The sequence below is a fragment of the Ptiloglossa arizonensis genome, chromosome 3 (genome assembly GCF_051014685.1).
Source record: "Ptiloglossa arizonensis isolate GNS036 chromosome 3, iyPtiAriz1_principal, whole genome shotgun sequence".
NCBI lineage: Eukaryota > Metazoa > Arthropoda > Insecta > Hymenoptera > Colletidae > Ptiloglossa > Ptiloglossa arizonensis.
In genome coordinates, this window is record NC_135050.1 from 30,949,572 (window position 1) to 30,962,369 (window position 12,798).

The 12,798-nt window shown below is 39.9% G+C and overlaps 2 protein-coding genes across 4 annotated transcripts in view; one reads left to right on the forward strand and one right to left on the reverse strand.

Annotated features, from left to right (window-relative positions):
• The window catches only part of Nd-49 (NADH dehydrogenase (ubiquinone) 49 kDa subunit), a 64,036-nt gene that overhangs the window by 32,066 nt on the left and 19,172 nt on the right, over positions 1-12,798 (reverse strand). The window lies entirely within an intron of this gene.
• Asator (tau-tubulin kinase asator) lies at positions 180-11,725 on the forward strand. 3 transcript variants are annotated; one of them, XM_076307971.1, is made up of 15 exons: positions 181-357; positions 4,669-4,801; positions 4,935-5,082; positions 5,239-5,453; positions 5,868-6,137; positions 6,243-6,329; positions 6,494-6,766; positions 6,876-7,020; positions 7,173-7,501; positions 7,582-7,878; positions 8,678-8,962; positions 9,056-9,323; positions 9,510-9,884; positions 10,664-11,078; positions 11,145-11,725. In XM_076307971.1, the coding sequence occupies exons 2-15, from the start codon at positions 4,745-4,747 to the stop codon at positions 11,197-11,199; spliced, it is 3,219 nt and encodes a 1,072-aa protein (XP_076164086.1). In that variant the 5' UTR covers positions 181-357; positions 4,669-4,744; the 3' UTR covers positions 11,200-11,725. The 3 variants fall into 3 exon arrangements, with proteins under 3 accessions (XP_076164087.1, XP_076164086.1, XP_076164088.1); XM_076307973.1 differs by lacking the exon at positions 181-357 and adding an exon at positions 364-677; XM_076307972.1 differs by lacking the exon at positions 11,145-11,725 and having other exon boundaries at positions 180-357; positions 9,510-9,888; positions 10,664-10,823.

Here is a 12,798-nt window from a genome sequence, read left to right on the forward strand (position 1 = left end):
GCGTGCATATATATGTAGAGGCGTGCGGGCGCGCGTGCGTTCGTGCGTACATGTATGTACGTTTTTTATACGCGAAGAAGTAGCGTCCGCGATCGGTTCGGTTCAACGCGGGCGGTTAGTGGAGGGAGAGAAGATCAAGAGAAGGAGACGATGGAAGAAAAGGAACATCACGCTGGTTGTGTCAGTCCAATGCCAGTGGAACGCGACGACTCGTGTTCTTGCTCTCGTTCGTTCGAGAGAACTTGGGTTACCGGTTCGTTTACCAACTCTCCTCGTTCTTCTTTGGATCAGGAGAGAAAATTTACTCGACCATCGTTTATTGTGCTCTGCATGGGAGGGACCGTGGAATCGTCCACGGTATTGTATTCGTACCGATTCTCTCCGCCTTATCGAACCGCTCGTCCGTTCCTTGTGTTCGATCTTGATCGACGCGTCGATTCACCACCGTCACCACCACCGTTGCTACCATCACCACCGCTGTCTCCACCGCCACCACCACCGCCGCCGCCACCACCGCCACCGCCACCGCCACCGCCACCGCCACCACAACCGCTACCGCAGTCGCCGTAATCATTCTACTCTACGTCATCTTCGTGTAACCATCTTCCTACTCGGCACGATCTTTTCATTGCCTTTACTTATCGTCCAGTCCCTCTCTTGTTCGGAGCCATGAAATGGTACGTGATGATTATCTCTTTCGAGACATTTAAAGTCCATGATTCGACTTCCCACCTTTTCTTTCTCTCTCTTTTCACGAACGAGTTCTTATGTGTACAGCCTTCTTGCGATCGCTAACTTTTACTCGGTTCGTTCTTCCTATAGACATTCATAATTTTCGTGAAAACAATGTATGCCGAGTTGTGCACGTATTTTAAAAATCCTGCACCACGCACATGACCGTGTCCGCGCTTACATTTCGTGCATATACACGTTCCATTTGAGCCCTTATCTTTTATACATTTTTCGGTAACGGAGGAAATTTGAGTCGAAAATCATCGTTTTACCGACCGACACTCGGTCGATCGATTTCAGAATAATCCACACAAATGTTGAAAAGTTACCAAGCAACAGAGCTACTTAAAAAAGTACCTTGGCTCGGAGAAAGATGTTACTTTACATATCGTATACACATGCAGAGTGGGGTCGTTTAAAAATAGATGTTTAAACTTATATTATGCCCTCTGGCGAATAGAGTTAGTAATTTAAACATTTCGAAATTTCATTAGCCATTACTTCTACTGTCCATTCTTATCGAATACATGAACGAAAAACACGGCGGAACGTTCTTCAAATCGATACGCCCGTATTCTATTTAAAATAAAAATATCGTGGTTCCTTTAACGTCAACCGGAAATATTTTTTTTTCTTCAACCTCCCACGTTAAACGGTGTCACGGTCAAAATCATGGCAAGGGTTTTCCTACGTTCTAATTTCATTCGACCTGTTCCATTAAATTTCATCGTTTGAAAAAACATTTATAACTCGAATCGATCGGTATCCGATTCTGTTTCGAGTCAAAGTAGTGTTCTTTTTGGTAGAAGTCTTTCGTTATCGTCCAATTTCGCAAATGCAGTCTTTCCGTATCCATAATGCACGTGTACAAATATCACGTGAGTAAATATTGCTTTTGTCTAATTTTACAAATGTCTTTCTCACGATGATTAAATATGAAATTCAAAAGTCGATCGGCTTGACCCGATGCAGTCTGTCCGTAATCATAATGCACGTGTGCGAATATCGCGCGAGTAAATATTGCTTTTGTCAAATTTTGTCGATTCATTTGTTACGGTGATTAAATATGAAATTCGAAAGCAAATCGAGTTGACCCGAATCGAAGAACAATTCTTACCTTGAGCATGACAAACACGATCGCGCGTGTGCAAAAAATACTTCCGCGCGGCTAACGATAAATTTGCAGACGGGCGTTTGTGCTGCATAAATGTAGCATCTGGATGATTTTTAAACTGTATACGATTCAATATCGACACACGTTTCACGTATAAAATGTTTTAGTTGCGAATTACAACTACGTATGTATTGTACTAGATTTCAGTCTTATCTGGGCCGTGAATAAATACGAAAGGGCTCGCGTTACCTACCGTATTGGGAATAAAATATAGATTTGCACTCTGGTAAAATCATCTCTTATTAAAAATATTCAAGCCATTGAAACGATCATGTACATATATACGTATAATTGCGAATTTACAACATACTTATTAATTACATAGATTTAAATATGTATATGCGTACGTACACTCAGCGCGCGTAATAGGTGTGTACATGTATACGTACATACACAGATAAATCGTATGTACTGTCTATCTACTGTCTACCTCGTTTATTAGCGATGTCCATATGATATTGTAATTAGTATGTATGTACATCGAGCTCGTTAAACATTTGCAATTCTTTTTTTTCTTAATCTTTTGAACTGAGCTACCTTTAATCGAACTCGCACGATATAAAATTGCAAGTGATACAGATTTTTGTTTACAATTAAAAACGTATAATATCTATCTACACGCGTAAGGAAGCACACGTGTGCATGCATGCTGTACGTATGTATGTATGTATGTATGTATGTATGTATGTATGTATGTATGTATAATTTACGTGCTGCGATAGCGAAGCAAAATGATGTTAAATATGACGTCAAATTTCAATTTGTCATCATTTTCTGTAAATTAAAAATTATTTCGGCAACGCGTGTACTTAGATATATTACTGTCGAGACTCGAGACAGACGTTCCTTTCTTAATTGTGTTCTCGTATTTACACTATTGACAAATACTAAATGCATGGACCTATCGGTGTTAAAAATGATATGAAAAGTTCCAAAGATCTGTGGCAGTATTTGACTTCGTTCTAGAAGGAACGTCTTGCAACTGTCGAAGAACATTCTCTTTGTAAGAATAATATTGTCGCTTTTTTACGCAAATATTCTGTATTTTAACGTATCGATTTAAAGGCACTTTGCAGCTTGAATCTTTGTTAAAAATACCACTTTAACTGTAGAGATCTTAAACTTTAATAAATGCGAAATGTAGTTCAATGTATAACCTAGATCTACTAAAAAAGTTTCAGTTTACTCTATCTTATCGATTCTGTTAACCCTATTAACAGCTGGTAATTTCTATTTTGTTTCATTATGTCGGTACTTTACGATTCCGGTGAAACTATAATAGTTTAGGTTTACAGTTTTGAAACTGTACACACAATATACAAATTATCAACAGTGAAAGTAGATAACAGTGTACGAATACGCGTGACGTAGGATATACTGAATATAAGATACGAAAACAAATTCTATTTAGCAACACACTGTTACAGTTAATGTGAAAGAAACGGCGAAAGAATGCGATCAGATCTAACATAACAAACGGAGAAAACAATTGAGGACACAACTACCTATGGACTACAATGTTTAGGTTTAACTGATTAGACCGTGAAGTATTTGAGATCATAGTGCGAAAAGAGAGGAAGGTAGGCATTGATCGAGCATTCAGGTCGCTATCTTGCGGCGTTTACAGGCATTACGAGTCCATGGTACGAAATCGAAAAATGGCCGTTCCATCGATGTTTGACGGGAAGTAGTACAGTTTCTACGGGCATTTTTCAATACGTCTAATTTGTCGCAAAGGGAGTGATCACGGAGATAAAACAAGCAGTGGGAATCAAAACACGGAAAAAGTACAATTGCGAACGATTGAAGTAGCGCGCAAGAGAGAAAAATAGTTGATGACGGCGGGGTGGGGTGGGGTAGAGTCGACTAAGAGTGGTGGAGGGTGAGCAAAGAAAAGGAGAGAAAGAAAGATGGAAGGGTGAGGAGAAGATAGAGTTAAACTAGCTGGAAGGGGAAGGAATAGTGATACGAAGTATCAGAGAAAAAGGGGAAAAGGAGAGATGCGAACGGAAAGTGCGCGATCGTGACGGAACTTACGCGCTGTCTGAGGGAAGATCCGATTGTGAAGGAACGCCATCAACGATTAGAGAACAACATTGTTAGTAAAAGTAAAATATTATTTATGTGGATCGGTTAGTGTGCGCGTGAGAATTTATAAAAAGCTGCACTATATGACGAGAAGTTACAACTGCAATGAGCATTGAATCCAAGAAAGCAGAGCTATTTTTTCTTTAGCTTTGCTTTCTCTCTTGTTTCAATCGCTTGGCTCGGCCTTGTTCGGTTGTGCTCGTGATGATTTTCTCGAGTTAGCGCAGGTTAGCGACTTGAGGGTATCCAGGGTGAAATATTAAAAATAAACCCGCGAGGAAAGACAAAACCAAATGTGACACTTGGTGGCGGGTCGAATATCGTTTAACGATGAATAGAGCAGGCGATCGTCCCCTTCGTACCAGCTGCACCCTTCGCTCGCACGCAATCATGGCTGCCTAACACAGGGCGCTCGGTATCGACCAATTTTCACCGCAATACCGCTTTAGGTTAAAAACCTAACCTATCTCTGCTTCGGGGCGTGTCACTCGTCTCACGTTGACAGCTACAAAGCTCGTTGTACCGAGCCGCTGCTCGCTCTGTTTACTAACGTTGCATCGATTTGATTAAATTGTCCTTCTACCTTCGTATCTGTGTTTACTTGATTATATCCTCGTTTACCGTATATGAGTAATTCTTCGAGCTTCGTATATGTGATCGTTCGCGCTTTTCAGGCATCCCGATCATTCTACCAATTTGCTGCCGAGGAATGTAGGCGACGAAAGTACGGATCAGAACAATAATATAACTATGACGAATGAGGATTTGTTACAACCTGGCCATGTGGTCAAAGAACGTTGGAAAGTTGTGAGTCAGTTTTATCACTTTACCTTTTATACAGTCCTCTCACACTTCCAAGTAGATTTAAATTAATTTTCTGCGAAAATCATCTGTTTTCCTATATATTTTAATCACGAAACTAATTATTGTTATTTCGTAGGTTAGAAAAATAGGAGGTGGTGGTTTTGGTGAGATATACGAAGGCCTTGATTTAATGACAAACGAACCAGTTGCATTGAAAGTTGAATCCGCTCGTCAACCAAAACAGGTTCTTAAGATGGAAGTAGCAGTATTAAAAAAACTTCAGGGTTTGTTGAAATTTGTTTCATTAAACAAGGAAATATGGTAAAAATGTATCGCTCGCTTTATGTCCGTACAATGAAATATCTACAGATTGATCTACGAAATAGAAATCTATTGTTAACACTGAACATTTTGTTAATAATTATATCTGTTCGTTACAGGTAAAGAACATGTGTGCCGATTCATCGGTTGCGGCCGCAACGATCGATTCAATTATGTTGTAATGCAGTTACAAGGCAAAAATCTCGCAGAATTGCGTCGTGCCCAGCCACGAGGTGCTTTTTCACTTGCCACTACTCTTCGTTTAGGAGTTCAAATTCTTCAAGCGATAAAAAGTATACATCAAGTGGGCTTTCTCCACAGAGATATCAAGCCGGTAAGTTTATATTCGCGTTAAGACTTTTCTTTGTATTAATCGATCTATAAGAAATGTTAGGTTACAAAGTTAACGTCGTTCGTCCTCCCTACCTGTTATTTACAAGTACTCGTACGGTCAATTTGTAGCAAGAAGATTTTAACATAATAATTTGATTTTGCAAATTGTAATAGTACATTGATTGGGGATCGATACTTGGTTCGTTTCAGGTGTTACCAAATTTTCAAGGTGTAATTCGTTTTTATTATTTCGTTTTCATTTAGGTAGCTCTCGTTACATCAAATTTTATGTTTTACCATGTTATAAAACATGTCGATTGTTTAAAAGCAGACGTTGACGCTGCGTAAAGATAGGATTCGCAATTAATCGCGAAATTGTTAACGCCCCGTTTCAGAGACAATATTATGTTTGCAGTCAAATTTTTCAATCGGACGACTTTCAAATAACTCGAGGCTGGTATACATGTTAGACTTTGGTCTAGCTCGTCAATTTACGACAGGCACCGGTGAAGTGCGACCACCTCGCAACGCAGCAGGATTCAGAGGAACCGTCCGGTACGCATCCGTGAATGCGCACAAAAACAAAGAAATGGGCAGGCACGATGATTTGTGGTCATTATTTTATATGCTAGTAGAGTTTGTTAATGGGCAACTTCCATGGCGGAAAGTAAAGGATAAAGAACAGGTACATACATATCACGATCGAGTTAAGCACTATCGTATGACGTGCGCCTACTTTCTCATGAAAAAATTTCATCGAAACGATAATATATCGTTCTCTATAATACAGGTGGGCCTCATGAAGGAGAGTTACGATCATCGGTTACTCTTGAAACATCTTCCATCTGACTTTCGACTTTTTCTGGAACATATCCAGGTATGCGCTCGCGGAAACACCGTAAACTCAATTTTAGTAAACCAATGAATTTTTCTCGTCATTATACACAATATTGAAATAGAAGTTATCCTTAGACATGAAAAAAATATTCCAATCGATTCATATAAACAGATGGTGATTCTTTTTCTACATATTCTTTGTAGGGTTTGGAATACGCGGATGAACCAGATTACACAATGTTGACTGGTTTATTCGATCGGTGTATAAAACGTAGAGGCCTAAGGATGACTGACCCTTACGATTGGGAGAAACCATTACTTCTCAACGATAGTTTATTGAGTACGAAATCTTTACCCACGATTCCCGTCCCCGTGATGTTGGCCAAAGCAGCCGTGCTCAATCAACAACCGACTACGTTAAACGTTGATACAAACAATCAAGAAAACGTTGAACCGGACAACAGAAAAGAGTTAGACGTAAGAAGAGATAACGCTAACAGTGCACAGGACCGACAATTACTTATTGACTTATAAATTACGTACGCTATACGTATTGTAACGATCGTTTACCTTGTTTCTTTTTCAGGCCCAAATGTGCAGATCTGCAGTACCGTTTACATCAGCTATCAGTAACCATGGCCGAGACAAGAACTGTAACGCCACCATACCTACAATGGACAATACTCATCGACAAACAGGACAACAAACTGTCCTTCCACCGACGACTCAAGGTTATCGTTTTCCTTTTTCCTTTTTTTTTATTTAGAACATTGGCGAGTACATTGTTTTAAATAATGCTGGCACTTCGAAAACGTTGTATTTCTTTGGTTCCTCATCTTTGACCTGTTCCTTTTTCTTTCTTTTTTTTTGGGGGCTTGTGTAGGTTCACCTAAGAAAAGACGTGCAGTTTCGATGGCTGCAGAACCACAAACGGGTGTGGTAACGGCTGAAAAATTGGTCGACAATGAAGGAGATGCATTGATGGCATCTGCTCGTTCTGCGTCAGAGGTTCCTCGCAATAAAATTGGCGCGAATGTTGCAGCACCCCTAAGAAAATCAGCAAGTGGCGCAACATTTGCTCGATTACGGGTAACGCCTGCCCCAGAAACGACACCTGGTGAACCTCCCAGTCCTCGAGTGCAAACCGAAGTTGATGCTTCTTATTGTTCCTACGATGTTACTAATCCAAAATACGTTGGCAATCAAAGCCCTGTACGTGCGAATAATGAATTTTCTCGGTCGAGTCAGTTTAGAATAATTTCGTTGGAAAAATGATTTTTATCTCATAACAGGTCACGGAACAAAGAGAGCCACTGAAAAGAGAGCCGCGAAAAAGGACAGACGGGCGACAGCAGGCAAGAGCTAGTCGTGCTGCGATAAAAGACTGCTCAATCACTCAATTTGCGCAGATAGACGACGACAATGTATCGGCGTTGCAACAAGTAACCAAAGGTGGCGGTGGCTTGACATTAGCTTCTCAATGGAAATCACAATTCGATGATTCCGAAGAGACCGACAACGAATGGAAAGGAGAGAATTTACAGAGTCCCGAGCACAAAGGGACCAACTTGCCAGCTATAGTTCCACAGGTAAACGTTTGAAATAATTCGCTACCATCGTTTTCGACAGTGACTAAGAGAGGAAAAAGACAGAGAGAGGGGTAGGGGGGGAGTTCGAGTCAAATCGTTTGAGAATATGCTTAAAAGATTGATTTTCGATTGCTTGTGATCCCCTGTGATATATGCAGAATTCGTTTCTTTTGTTTATCCCATTTGCATAAAAAGGAAAAAACATTACGCGCCCGCGCGTAGGCGCGTGTGTGCGTGTACATATGTAATAAATTAAGAAACTTCCTTAAATTATCTGGAATGCACAAAACTTATGAATATGTTTGATATTCTAGCCACATCTGGCCAGTATCGATGTCCTCGTTTGATGCGCCTGTTACCTGCCACAGAACCAAATCGACCTCCTTATCTATCGTCGTTACAAACTTTATACATTTTTCTGTATTCTGTATTGTTATTTTTTTCCATTGTTCGTCTCTTTGCTCTGTGAACTGTTTATTTTTTGAGTTTCGAATAGAAATTAATTTTTAGATTGCCTCCTGAACTTGTGGAATATCACGTCACAAAATGTTGGCGAGACCCATATGTTTTTAGATAACGTGATTTCTTTCATTTACTTTATCGTAGTTTTTAGATAACGCATGCCTTATGCTGTATGAGAATAAAATGAGGAGAAACGCGAACAATCCGTAATATTGTGTTTCGTGTTCGGTCATTAGGTTCGTCGATTTTCGTATATCTTTCTGTCTGAGTTGAACGGCGTGATGAACCCTTAAACAAGATACAGGATGTATTTTTTTTACAAAATTTCTATATACAGTCGACAGTTGTCAGTGATGCTGTGACTACCGCATCTTCAGTGCCTGCGTCTATCGATGCAAAAACAATGATGGTTCAGTCTGCCGCGTCGGTTGTGTCTCATCAACACTCAATAATACCGACTGCTCTATCTCGAATAAGCGAAGATTCTCCGAAGCCTGTGGCTTCTATGTGTGTAACCGTCGCTCGTATTGAGAAATATCCAGACCTTCCAGGAGCACTTCCACGCGCTTGGAGTGTTCCTGCCTTAGCGCCGTATGTTCGCGCTTATCTTGAAGCACCATTGGTTCGTAAATCTCATTCCTAATGTCTATATTTTAGTTACACTCGATCGCGTTAGTATCGAATGCATTGTAAAAGTGTGTATTTTTGTCAATAGGTTCAACAAGCTGCCTTTGTCAATTTGTTGTACGAAGTTGATGTCAGGAGAAATATCGCTAGATGTTACGATGAACCGAGACAAAGCCCTCCACCGCGGAGAGCAAGCGTACCGGCAGTAGCTTTCTCGCTACCTAACACAATGCCTAGTACTCCCGGAGGGGAAGAAGAAGAAGAAGCGGTAGCGGGAAGGTTGGAGATTAGGGTAGTAGACGCGACAGGTGGCGCTACTGTTGTTCAAACCACCGCAGATAGAGAACCGTTACAAAGTAGGTATCAACTGTTTCGAGTACTCGTGTATTCATCTGCCCATCTTTTCACTTGTATTCATGTTGTAACCATAGCTAGTCCGTCCGATAAAAGAGGTTTTTTCGCTATCATGGATTTTATTTTGTATTGATCTCTTCTTATTCAAAAACTCTACGATAACAAAGAATCCTAATCTGATTCGACAGGAAAAATGACAAACGGTACAGCGGATAGTCCAGCTAGTCCTAACCCAGGATTGGAGGAACCATCGATATACGATGATACTGTAGAAAATCGAGTACCTATCGATGCTGATGTGCATAAGGAAAACAGTACTATCACTGCTTCGACCATTATACCGAACATAGTACCGCTTCGTGATTATAAGGACAATAAAGAAAAGGAAACTTCTTGTAGGACCTATAATACTGTCAGTAAAATACCGATTCCGGTTAAAAGTCCTAGATGTTCGATATCAGAATCCACTCCAGAAACGAATACTCAGAATACCAGGACTTGCTTGGGAAACGAAATAGAAAAATTGTCCACACCCGCGGCTATAACCAGGGAAAAAGATGCTAGTTAGTAAGATTTTTTTTTAGCTTACACAATAATGTTACGATTCTCCCTTGAATGCTTATGTGACGTTTAACATTGTACATTTTTGTTTAATGAGTTTCATGAATTCAATTTAATCGTAGCTATTGAAATTCAAGTAACTGAAGCATGGTTTATATTTTAATGCTCATTACTCAGAATCGTTACGATGTAAAATGTTTAAAAAATTAGCAAGGTTCGAGCTGAAAAAATTTCGCGTATAACGCTATGCATCTACGTGAATCGTAACTTTAATAAAAGATCATTCCTCAAAGCGATAAGGAAATATGATAACACTCAATAAGAAAGTAATCGTGATTCCGTTCGAATCACGATAAAAGATCAGTATACTGGTATCATTACTTTCGAATTGTCATACTGTGTTTGGTTTCATTTATAATAGTATAGCGCGCACGCACGCGTACGCACACTCACACGCGCGCGCGCGCGCACACACACACACACACACACGAACACACTTAAAATATCATTTTCAGATAAAGATGTCAACGTAGTATTGTTGAAGAATTACAGGACACTCGGTCAACTTTTCATTTTTGTTTCCGATTCGCAAACAATCGTTATTTAATAAAAACTAAGCGTAGAATTCATTTATAATCGATAAGAGAAAAAACAGGGTTTGGGGGGGGGGGGATGGAAAGGAAGGTCTGTGCTTCGTTAATCGTATTTATTTTGGAAGCTGATTTGTCGCGATTAATGACAGGTGTAACATCGTAGCAATACTAACGTTGCTAAATTTTAGCTATCAAAGGTAAACCCTTGACAGTGCATTGGGAGGCCCGGGAACTACAACGCTGTGCAACTTTACCCGACGCACGACCGATCTTTTCACCTCTAACGTCGGTTAATTTGACGGAAGATGAGAATTTAACTGGATGCACTCCTGCATTACGTCGCCGAAGACAAAGCGAAAAATACGTAACGGATGCTAGTCAACTAAATTTGCGATTCCAAAGACCGCAACGCAGAATCAGGCCGAATTCGGAAGTATTGTCTAGATTTTCTCCTAGAGGCGTACCTTCACATCTGTTGGGAGAAGCGGCTAAACGAACCGAAGAGAGTAGTGATAACGATTCCGATAGCAGTGGCCCGCCGAATGCTCAACCTCCGCCACCTCCCACTTCCTTGCCACCTCACGTTGCAGAAAATAATGCTAGGTACAGTCTTTGTAACTTCTACGTACAATTTCTTAATCGTGCTAACTGTCGATATTACAATTATAGATGCCGTAGATTTCGACCCATACCAGATGCGGCAATAACCAGTAGAGAATCGTGAGGTACAACACTTTTGGGAAGGAAAACAAGTGTTCGTTTATATTACGATCAGCAGAGCTTCGTAATCTGCTCGTTTGAAACTTACTACTTCTTTCTGCATAGGGGAAAGAAAGTATCAGTTTATCGGCGAATCTAGTGTATGCCACATAAAACTTGTTAAAACTTTCGTCGGGGGAAGCTATCGAAAATCTTGATACATGGGAACCGTTGTTTTCTTGGACAAAGCAATTCCGATTGCCGGAAAATATTACACGTTCAGGAAACATTAATACGACTTTATGACATGCGATAAATTTTCATAATTTTGGCGCATCCCGTAACGTAGAAATTCTTCCAATTCAATCAATTCTTGTGTGCATTATTTATTTTCGATGCCGAACTTGTATTGCAAAACGGGACGGTTACGTAAATTGGTGGTGCTTCAAAGATTACACTTCCTAGTCTATAAATGTGTCTGTTGGTACGAAAAATATTATCGATGTGTATACCGTGCACGTTACCAAGCTACAATACAAGATTGAAGCGGATCGTTGTAGAAAAGTTTTCAGGGAGGTTCCATTGAGAGTAAGAAGATCTCTACACTTTTTCCGAGTCTCTTATCCCTCTTTCCCTTGAAAGTTATACATAATTTCTCTCCGTTTCGTAAAACATTGAAATCTTGTTGTTTGCGCTTAACAAGTACGCACTAAAACTTAGTATTTTTTTTTTTTTCTTTTATCAGTGAATTATGATATTGCTCTTATTAGTTGCTCGCGCATGCTCGTACACGAACACAAATTATCGATCGATAGTTGATCGATTGTCGATCAGTAGATACCAATTCTATTGAATTCCCTTTAGTATTTTTTGAATCAAAATAACGTATAAATGAGGACAATTCAAAAGGGGCTCGATTAATATAAAAAATCTGGTACAACAGACGTTACTGGGTTCTGCTTAAAGTTTCGATCACGAGTCTCGGGTAAATTATCTATATTCAGAATTTAGATCTCTTTAAAAAACCACCATTACCACCACCACCACCACCACTACCACCACCACCACCACCACCACCACCACCACCACCACCACCACCACCACCACCACCACCACCACCACATTTGGTAAATATTGTTCAGCAACAATATGTGGACAATGGAAATCACGAAACTCGTAACGATTAAAATAACAGTTATATATGCAAAGGTAAATGTATTATCCGAATTATCGTTTCGTGGGTGTATCGCCTGATAGGGAACCGCTTATACTACAGCCGCTGAAAGAAAAAAAGAAATCCAGTTAAGATCGCGAAATACGATTTATTTACGTGTGCAAGCCGCCAGTCGATTTAAGACGTTTATTGTCATCAGATTTTAAGCAACGGAACAATATGCGAATGAATAAGTACTCGAAAAAAATTATAGTTAGGTAACATATAATTAACGCATATTTGTCTTGCACTTCCCGGTAACGTGATTTTTCCAAACAGTTACGAATCCGCAGTCGAAACAGAACCTAGTGATGCATAAAACTAGTCAAATAGAATCCTTTAGTATTCTAATACTGAAACCAAATTTACGCATAGAGTTATACGTATTGTATTTGTACAAAATAGTTAAGG